The sequence below is a fragment of the Arachis stenosperma genome, chromosome 9, assembly GCF_014773155.1.
Source record: "Arachis stenosperma cultivar V10309 chromosome 9, arast.V10309.gnm1.PFL2, whole genome shotgun sequence".
In the NCBI taxonomy this organism is placed as follows: domain Eukaryota; kingdom Viridiplantae; phylum Streptophyta; class Magnoliopsida; order Fabales; family Fabaceae; genus Arachis; species Arachis stenosperma.
The window spans coordinates 27434854-27445784 of record NC_080385.1 but is presented as its reverse complement, the minus strand read 5'-3'; the positions used below and the strand labels follow the sequence as shown (position 1 = coordinate 27445784).

Here is a 10931-nt window from a genome sequence, read left to right as displayed (position 1 = left end):
TCATATCATGCATTCAAAAATCACAGAAAATACCACCACATTTAAGTAAATAAGACTATTCTTAGAATTAAACTCAATTTCTCATGCACTACATTACTTCTTTTTCTTTTCTTTTTAGATTCAAGTTCAGTGAGTGGTACATGAAACATCTTTTCAGGATTAAAGCAATTAAAAGAAAACTAATCCTAGGATTCTAACTAATAAAAGATCATGTAACAAACAAAGTAAAATAGCAGAAAACTGGAACATAACATAGAAAAAGAAAGGAGGAATAAAAATGAAAGGAACTCAACCACCTTAATTATCCTAGCGGTCGCTTTATTCTTCAGGTTGTGTTCCTCAATTAAGATGATTCGCCTCCCTTTTGTGCCAAAAAACCAATAAGCGCAGCGTCAACACCAAACTTAAAGGTTTGCTTGTCCTCAAGCAAAGAAGAACTGAAAATAGAAGAAACAATTATTAAGAGGAGAGAAAAATAAGAGGAGAAAAGAATAAGAGAGAATTAGGATTGGGAGAGAGAGAGAGAAAGAAAACTGGGCGGCGCAAGCGACGCAGACGTGTGCAGCACGCGTACGCGTGGGTCGCGAATGTTCTTAATGACGCGTTAGCGTCAGGCACGCGTCCGCGTGCCCTGGGTCTTAAGCGATTCGCGTGAAGCCAGCAGCGTGCCCGCGCAACTTTCTGTTCGCATGGCTTGGGATGCCTATTTTCATACGACGCGATCGCGTCGTTCATGCTAACGCGTGGATGGCCATTTGTGCAATCGACGTGATCGCGTCGGTCACGCGTCCGCGTGACCAATTCCGTGCGTTTAGCACAACTCTTGCCCCAAGCCAACACAACTCTCTGCCCAAACACTCTTTTACGTCGATTTCGTAGGTCACGCGTCCGTGTCAGTGATGCGGCCGCGTGGATGGCAAAAAATTACAAGCGACGCGAATGCGTGGGGCACGCGATCGCATGGGCTTGTTTGTGCGAAAGGCTCCATTCTTGCGCCATTCCCGCGCAACTCTCTGTCAAATTTATTTTGCACACACATCCACCTGACGCGAACGCGTCAGCGATGCTTTCGCGTCGTGTGCACGTTTTTTTTTTAGCTTGAGGTTTTCAATTCCTGTGATAAAATAGCTGCATGATCAGAAAATTAGTAAGAACTCAATAAAAACAAAATAAATGCAAAAATTACTACTACGAAAAACAACTAAGAATGAAAAGAAACGATCATACCACGGTGGGTTGTCTCCCACCAAGCACTTTTAGTTTAAAGTCCTTAAGTTGGACATGTGGTGAGCTCCTTGTCATGGTGGCTTATGCTTGTACTGGTCCAGCAATCTCCACCAATGTTTGTAATTCCAATGGCTACCGGGATCCCAAACTAGGCGTATAACACCTTTGAGCAAATTGGAGCAAGTGACAAGGCCCCAAGAGAGTTGATTGTGGGAATGAATTCCATGGTCCCAAATCTTGCTTTTACGTCCGTCTTCTTGTGGATCACCATTATTTTCACTTGGTGGCAAGCAATCTGAATTCTCACAGAGACATCCAAATAACCTTCTAGTCCCATTTAAGTGAGCTCTACACTAATCCTTGCACTTTAATTTGGAGCATGCAACCATACTGAACCTTGCTTGACAACTCTTACCACTAACCATCTTCCTCTCTTAATGCCACAAAGAGCTCTAAGTTGACCATCCGTTTCCAGTAGCCCATATTCAAGTGAGAAAGTAAAGGTTAAGGGTAGGAATTTTACCCACTTGAATGTTGTATTGGATGGTGATGGCTTTGGAAGAGGTCTTACAAGCTCCACTCCCTTGTGTTCTTCTTTGAATTCTTCCACCTCTTTGTAAGCTTCCTCAATTTCAACTTCTTCCTCTTGGTAGCTTTCTTCTAATGCAATCTCTTCTTCATTACTTACCAAGGACATTGGAGGTTGTGCATCTTCCTCTTCTTCTAATTGCTTGCTTATTTGGCTCATTTGCACTTCCAAGTTTCTTATTGAGGCTCTGGTTTCCTGCATAAAACTTTTCAAGATTGCTTCCAAATCATTATTCTGTTGGAAATGAGAAGACTGAAACTGGTGGTTATTAGAATTATTCTGTTGAAAAACACCCTGAGAACTATGATTAAAACTTTGTGGCCTCTGAGGTTGCTCTCCCCACTCAAAATTTGGGTGTTGGGTGTTGATAGTTGGGACTTGCATGCCACTCATCTGTTGAGTAAGTAGACTTAATTGCTGAGTCATAAGCTTGTTCTGGGCAAGAATAGCATTAAGAGTTTCTACTTCCATAACACTCTTCTTCTGAGAAGTCTCAATATCTGATGGTGGCTCTTGACATGGGTAGAAAGATGATGATTCTTGGTAGTTAGAACATGGAGCATTGAAGTTTCTTTGGTTTTGGCTTTGCCAACCAAAATTTTGATAGTTCCTCCATCCACCATAGTATGAATCACTACTTAGATGTAAGTAGTAACCCATGTGATCTCTTTCCATTATTTTTCCTTAGCACAAAACACCAAAAAGGATTAAACGCACCATGTGGTAAACAGGAAAGCAAAGAAGACAAAACAGAAAAAAAAAATTTTGAGAAAAATTACTACGGAGACACCAAACTTAATTTCAAAAATTAAGAGGAAAAAATTTTTTTTTATAAAATAAATCAAAATAAATATATATTTTTTTGAAAAAAAAAATTTTTAAATATAAAGAAGAAAGAACATAAATATGTTTTTCTTTTTTGAAAATATATTTTTTTTAAATATATATATATATAATTTTTTTAAAAAAATATATAAATAAAATAAAGGAAAGAAAAAAGGTACGGTGTAAAAAAAAAGGGGAAGTAAACGAAAAGAAAAAAAAAGAAAATAACGTAAAGTAAAAAAAAGAAAAAAAATTAACGTAAAGAAAAAAAAGAAAAATACCGTCAAATGTTTTTTTGAAAAATTTTTTTAAAAAAAAATTAAATTTTAATAAAATTAAAAATAAAATTCTTAATCTAAGCAATCAAACAACTAATAGTTGTTAATCATAATTAATCCCCGGCAACGGCGCCAAAAACTTGGTGCGGAATTTATAACCCATACTTACTAACCGGCAAGTGCACCGGGTCGTACCAAGTAATACCTTACATGAGTAAGGGTCGATCCCACGAGAATTGATGGATCAAGCAACAGTTATTGATTGATTGGATTAGTTAGGCAAGCAAAAATTGGTTTTGAGATGTTCAAAAGGTTTAAGTTCGAATTTAAAATATCAAAAGTATAGACAATTAAATAAATTGGGAATAAAATATGGATAAACAGTTAAGGCTTTAGAGTTATCTATTTTTCCGGATTAACTTTTCTTACTAACTATTTTAATTATGTAGGATTTAATTTATGGCAAACTAAATGTGACTAGACCCTAATTCCTTAGACCTTTCTAATCTCCTCTAAAATTCATCAACTGCCAATTCCTTGGTCAATTAATTCCAATTAGAGGGTAAAAATCAATTTTCAGTTTTCATGCCACAAAAACTCTAATTATCCAAAAATAAGGGGATTATATGTCACGTATCCCCTTAAATCCAAATAATTAAAATTTAGGAGAATATGTTTTCAAGCTGTTGTTCAAGTATAGAGCTTTTCCAAGTTATACAAGAACTCAAATAGAAAGAGGGTCATACTTTCGTTCCACCCAAATTCATAAGATAAAGAACGAAAACAATTCTTAAATATAAATCCAAAACATCAATTAAAATAGAAAAAGTAATAAAATCAATCCATACAAATAGACAGAGCTTCTAACCTTAACAGTGGAGGATTAGTTGCTCATGGAAAAGAGAGAAAATTTGTATAGAATTTCCTAATGGAATCCCTCTAATGTAATCTCCTAATAGAAGAGAAGTCTCCCCTTTTTATAACTAATCCTAATTAATTTAAAATCTAATTATCTAAAAATAAAAATAATATCTTTTCCTCAAAGATAATATTTGAATTTAAATTGGAATTAATTAACAGATTTTCAGTTGATGGGTGGGGACCACTTGATTTGTCCATTCTGCAGCTTTTAATCTGTGTTTTTTGGGCTGGAAAGTGGGTCAAAACAACCCAAAATTCGTAACCAGCGTTTTCTGAATTATTGCAGATCGCGCATGTGACGCGTCAGCGTCATCCACGCGTTCGCGTCATTTGTGCAGATTCCAGTCCACGCGTTCGCGTCAGGCACGCGATCGCGTCATTGCGATATCTCCATTCCGCGCGGTCGCGTGAGCCATGCGTCCGCGTCGGTCTTCGCTGGTCATCTTTTTAGTTTCTTCTTTTTCTCTGCAAAAACTTCATCAAATCCCTCCGAATGCTACCTAAAATAAATAAAATTGCACAAAACTCAAAATAGCATCCATAGTGGCTAAAATATAATTAATTCTAAATTAAACTCAACAATTTAGATGCAAATTCACTATGAAAAGATAGATAAGATGCTCACGCATCAGTATGCACACCTCTATGCGTACACACACGTTTTAAAAACTCTCTGGGCATGCGCACGCACACCATTATGCGTACACACACGCCATGTTTCTCAAATTTAAATTTTGTTTTCAACTATTTCACCTTCCCAACAAGATTGTAAGATTCTGTGACACTATTTTAAGGCTCTTGGGCTTAATTTTGGGTATGAGAACATGGGAAGGAACCTAAGAGTTTTAGTTGATATTATTATGAAAAATTAGAAAATGGAGGTTTAGGTTTCGGGTGTACTGAGGATAGTTTGATGGCGTGTGAAGGTAGATTGGTATATGAAATGAGAACTGATGAACTGTTGAGTTCGGAACTGAAATGTGAATTGACAGTAGTTGAGACGAGTCGAGGACTCGGAATGGAAATGTTGATGTGACAGTGGTTGAGATGAGTCGAGGACTCGAATGTGCAATGATGATCCATTGATGTATTGAAAATGTTTTCTGAAAAAACCACTGAAGTACTGTTTTTTATTGAGATTATGAGACGCTATGCGTCCGGCAGGGACGGTGGTTAATCTCGCCTGTCGAGGTAGCGGCGGCGGCATAAGTATGGTGGTTAATCCCGCTTACAATGAGATGTGAGGTCTAAGGCAAGAGTATCCCGCTTGCATCCCTTCGGATTAATAGAGTGTGCAGGCACAAAATCTTGGAGGTGATCCAAGCAACATATCTCGGGGGCTCCCAATGATGATTCCGAAGAGCGACATCTCCGTGGAGGTGTGTCGGATTGGCAGTTAAACTGATAATATGATATCACAGCCAGTAGGACAAGCATTCATCATGTGCATCTTCTACCTGTTTGTTTGCCTTGTCGACTTGTAATTGCTTGCCTAATTATATAACATGCCTAATTGTTAGTTGAATTACTTGCCTTACATGCCAATACTTGTGTTTTACTTGCATTGAAATTAATTGTGCTTTCTACTGGGATTGAGGAGGTTCGGAAGGCAGTGGCGATGGGATCGCATGGAGGACAGGTTGGTGAAGGTTGTGGGACAACGGTGATCTGTTAGATTAGAAAATCCCTTAGATTACCCTTGTAATATGTTAAAGTTTTAAGATATGCTTTACTGTTTTAATATACCTTAAGATTGAATCTTGTGATGGATATGAAGTCTAGGATTGCCTTTGGCGTCCCGGAGTCTTATATCTTACATCACTGGGCATTGTTACCATACTGAGATCCTTCGGTTCTCATACCATTCTCTGTTGTTATTTTTTAGATGCAGGTCGCAATGCACCTCATTGAGTTGTTTGGATGGTGATAGAAGCGGAAGATCCTGTTACTCTTGGAGTCTTTTTTATTTGTTTTGTTTATATATAAGTCTCTCACTTTTGTATTTTGTTTTTGCCTAGAGGCTTGTATTTAAGAGAGAAAAACTTGTATAAGCTGTTTTAAACTTCAGATTCTATTTTGTCTGTATATATGGCTAGCCAACTTAAACTCCGCGAGCCGTGGCTAGATTCTTATGATATTACACTATTATACTATGATATTTTTGTTATATTGTATTTGTTTCTTGGGCTTTAAGTTAAAAGCTTTGTTACTATATTTTGCACTTTTTAAATCTTATTTTTGAGCTATATCCTTCATCGGGCTTCTAGATTATATTATTTCTTCTATATATTATATGTATGAGCTTAGAACTGTCGTAACCTTTGATTAACCTTTGCTTTACGATGCGAGGTAAAGCTTAGGTTAATTAGGGTGTTACATTTAGTGGTATTAGAGAGGTTCGTCCTCGTGAGCCTGAGGGATGGACCGATTGTGCTTCATTGCATACTCTGTGTATATTTTCTTTGATGCTATTAAGTTATCTACTTGATATTGCATAGCATGCTTGTTTGTGAGTGCCTGTTTGGGATGATGGAAACACTAGGCTTTTGATATTGATACTGATCACCTTGATATCGATTGTTTGGTGTAGACAAGAACCTTAATGGCCACTCGCAGACGAAGTCGAGCACGTTCACGAGAGAGTAGGAATGAGCAGCAGGCCGATAACCATGCCGAATTCATGGCGGCAATGGCAAACCTTGCAAACACCATGGAGGCTAATGTTGTTGCGACTCTGCAAGCTGTGTAGAGATTAGGCAAACTGGTCGAAAACGGAAACGAAAATGGTGAAGGAAATGCAAATGACAATGCTAAGGGAAATGGCGATAACACGTGAGTTGCTCCGATGACCTTGGCGACTTTTTTCAAGGTTCATCCGCCAATTTTCTGAGGATCAACCAACCCTACCGAAGTAGACAACTAGTTTCAGGCCATGGAGTGTGCCTTACAAGCACAGCACGTCCCAAATAACCAATACGTAGAATTTGCTGCTTATCAGCTTGCGGAAGAGGCCCAGCATTGGTGGCAAACCGAGTGTCGCTTGCTACAGCTCCAGAATGCCGATGTTCCTTGGGACGTATTCCAGACGACCTTCTACAAGAAGTACTTTTCTGAGTCTGCAAGGGAAGCAAAGGAGATGGAACTTATGCAGCTTAAGCAAGGTTCCTTGTCTGTGGCAGATTATACTAGCAAGTTTGAGGAGCTTTGTAGGTTTTCTAGGGTGTGTCAGGATGCCCAAAAAACCTATGGAAGCTGGAAGTGTATCAAGTACCAAAGGGGCTTGAAGGACAACATAATGACTGATGTGACTCCTATGGAGATTCGTACCTTCTCCGACTTGGTGAACAAAGCAAGGGTGGTTGAGGAGTATGCCAAGACAGTAGCTTCGTCCAAGGACACTCATGGAGGGAACACTAGTAAGGGACATGGCAAATATTTTCATCTGAGGGGTCAGAGTTTCATGAGAGGAGGATATGCGCCTCAAGGACAAGGAGGCTTCAGAAAAAACACTGAGAACCAGTTTCAATATGCCAAAGGGAGAGGAAATTAGAGTAAGATTTCTCCGAATTTGACTTGTGCGCGTTGTGGGCGTTTTCATCCATATGACTCGCAAGATTGGTTTAGGTGGTTGCTTCAACTGTGGTTTGCCTGGTCACATCGCGAGGGATTGAACTCGTGGGAAGAACCCTAATGCGGGTCAGAGTCAGCACCAAGGGCGAGTTTTTGCTGTAAACGCCAAGGATGCTTCTAAGGCGGATCTGTTGATGAGAGGTATATGTCTAATTGGTGATAAAACCTTAGTTGCATTGTATGATACTGGAGCTTCGCATTCGTTTATTTCGTTTGCTAAAGTTGAGGAACTAGGTCTGAAAGTGTCAGAGTTAGCATTTGAATTGCATGTACATACTCCGCATCAGACGGTGGTGACTAGGTCAAGTTGTAGACGAGTAGGATTCAAACTTGACGGTAGAGACTTTGTGCATGATTTGATTTGTTTACTAATGGTTGGATTAGAGACGATTTTGGGATTTGATTGGTTGTCGAATAATTGGGTGTTGTTGGATTGCTTTGAGAGGTCAATTCAATTTATGTCGGAAGGAGAACATGGAGCAGTGATAGCTGAGGGCTACTACCTGAACTCTGTGATAGTGCACTATAGTGAGGAAGAGTGTCAGGGTTATATCCTGTTGGCTGCGAATGTATTAGGTGATAATCATAACTTAGATCAGATTCTGGTGGTTAAAGACTTTCCAGATGTGTTCCCGAAAGATATTACGGAGTTTCCACCTCAAAGAAAGATTGAATTTATGATTGAATTGGTGTTGGGAGCTGGACCAGTGTCGATTGTGCCATATAGAATGGCTCCGATAGAGCTGGCCAAATTAAAGACTCAGTTGGAAGAGCTTTTGAACAAGAAGTTCATTCGACCGAGTGTATCACCGTGGGGAGCGCTAGTTTTATTGGTGAAAAAAAAGGATGGATGAATGCGACTGTGTGTGGATTACCAGCAGTTGAACAAAGTAACTATGAAGAACAAGTACCCGCTGCCAAGGATAGATGACTTGATGGATCAACTGCAAGGAGCTGGGGTGTTTTCCAAGATTGATTTGAGATCCAGTTGCCATCAAATAAGGGTGAAAGAGGATGATATCCCTAAGACTACGTTTAGGACACGCTATGGACACTACGAGTTTGCAGTTATGTCCTTTTGGTTAACAAATGCACCTGCTATTTTCATGGATTACATAAACAGAGTCTTTCGTCCCTTTTTGGACAAATTCGTGGTGATTTTCATAGATGATATCTTAGTTTATTCTAAGACAGAAAAGGAGCATGAGGAACACTTGAGGATTGTGCTACAAATCTTAAAGGAGCGGAAATTGTATGCTAAGTTGTCCAAGTGCAAGTTCTGGAAGGAGGAAGTGAAATTCCTAGGTCACGTGGTGAGCAAAAGGGGGGATAGCGGTGGATCCTTCGAAAGTGGAGGCGGTGATGGAATGGAAAAGACCAACAACGGTGACGGAAGTTAGAAGTTTATTAGGCTTAGCCAGATATTACCGGAGATTTATTGAAGGATTTTATCGGATTACACTACCGATGACTAAGTTGACAAGGAAGGAAGTACCGTTTGTGTGGACGTCGGAGTGTGAAGAAAGTTTTCAAACTTTGAAGCAAAAGTTAACTTCAGCGCCTGTTTTGATTTTGCCGGAACTGCATGAACTATTTGAAGTGTATTGTGATGCGCCACTGAAAGGTTTGGGTTGCGTGTTGATGCAACACCGAAACGTGGTGGCTTACGCATCGCATCAGCTGAGACTGCATGAGGTAAATTACCCAACTCGTGATTTGGAATTAGCAGCGATTGTGTTTGCATTAAAGATTTGGAGACACCACTTATACGGAGTGAAGTTTAGCATCTTTTCTTATCATAAGAGTCTCAAATACATCTTTGATCAGAAAGAACTTAATATGCGTCAGAGGAGGTGGATGGAGTTGCTTAAGGATTATGATTTTGAACTAAGTTATCACCCAGGAAAGATGAATGTGGTAGCAGACGCATTGAGTCAGAAATCTTTAACCATAGCTTGGATGAGGATCAAGGAAGAGGAGCTAGTGGATAAGTTCGTGGATCTTAAGCTAGATATTGGTAAAGTTTTCGGAAGAGCTTATTTGAATTAGTTACAGATTTTGAGTACGTTTAAAACAGAGATTCAGAGGGCTCAGCAGGATGAGCAAAAGCTTCAGCAATTGTTTCAACCAGTTGGTGATAAGAGGCGTGGAGAATTCACTAAGGATGGTGATGGATTGTGGAGATATAAGGGGAAACTTTGCATACCGAATGTCGGGAGTTTGAGACAAGACTTATTGTCGGAAGCTCATAATAGTGGATTTTCTATTCATCTTGGAAGCACGAAGATGTATTATGATTTAAAGAAGATGTTCTAGTGGCTTGGGATGAAAGGTGATGTAGCTACAGTCGTATCAAAGTGCCTGACGTGTCAGAAGGTAAAGATAGAGCATCAGAAACCGTCGAGAATGCTACAGCCACTTGAAATTCCTCAGTGGAAGTGGGAAGAAATTGCAATGAGCATTGTGACTGGTTTACCGAGGACTAGGTCGGGATTTGACGCAGTTTGGGTGATCATAAATCGCTTAACCAAATCCGCTCATTTTCTGCCTATTCGGGTGAACTGTCCTATGGAGGAGTTTGCGAGATTGTATATCAAGGAGATAGTAAGGTTGCACATGTGCCATCGAGCATAGTATCGGACCGTGATCCCCGATTCACATCAAGGTTTTGGGGAGCTTTCCAAATAGCTTTCGGTACGAAACTATGTCTCAGTATCGCATATCATCCACAAACGGATGGACAGTCAGAAAGGACTATTCAGACGTTGGAAGATATGCTGAGGGCATGTGTATTGGATCAACCTGGAAATTGAGACTGTTACATGCCATTGGTGGAGTTTGCGTACAACAATAGCTTTCATGCGAGCTTTGGGATGGCTCCGTATGAGGCCTTATATGGACGGAAGTGTTAATCTCCACTTTGTTGGTCTGAGTCAGGTGAAGTAAGCATTTTCGGTCTTGATTTGGTAGCCGAGACTATTGAGAAGATTAAAAAGATGCGGGAGAGAATTCTAACTGCCCAGAGTCGACAGAAAAGCTATGCGGATCAGAGAAGGAAACCGTTGGAAATTGAAGTGGGAGAACATGTATTTCTGAGAGTTACACTAACAACTGGATTAGAAGAGCAATCAAAACAAAGAAGTTGAATCCGAGGTTCATTGGACCGTTTGAGATTCTAAGGCGATTCGAGCCGGTGGCGTATCAAGTAGCTTTGCCACCTCACCTGTCCAACTTGCATGACGTATTCCACGTGTCACAACTCCGTAAGTACATGTCGGATGTGGCTCATTTGTTAGAGCCTGAGTAGGTCGAGTTGAGGGAGAACTTGACTTTTCAAGTAACACCGGTGCGTATCGACGACACTAGTGTGAAGAAGCTATGAGGAAAGGAAGTTCAGTTGGTTAAAGTTGCTTGAAAGCGAGCAGGAGTTGAAGAGCATACTTGGGAATTGGAATCCGAGA

The 10931-nt window shown here is 39.9% G+C and overlaps 1 protein-coding gene across 1 annotated transcript; it reads left to right on the top strand.

Annotated features, from left to right (window-relative positions):
* Positions 1–7604: 7604 nt before the first annotated feature.
* Positions 7605–8324, top strand: LOC130949313 (uncharacterized). Its single transcript, XM_057878069.1, has one exon. The coding sequence runs from the start codon at positions 7605–7607 to the stop codon at positions 8322–8324; it is 720 nt and encodes a 239-aa protein (XP_057734052.1).
* Positions 8325–10931: the final 2607 nt, after the last annotated feature.

Bases quoted from the DNA above. Each gene is read 5' to 3' on its own strand.
- LOC130949313 (XM_057878069.1), top strand. From the start codon at position 7,605: ATGAGAGGTATATGTCTAATTGGTGATAAAACCTTAGTTGCATTGTAT.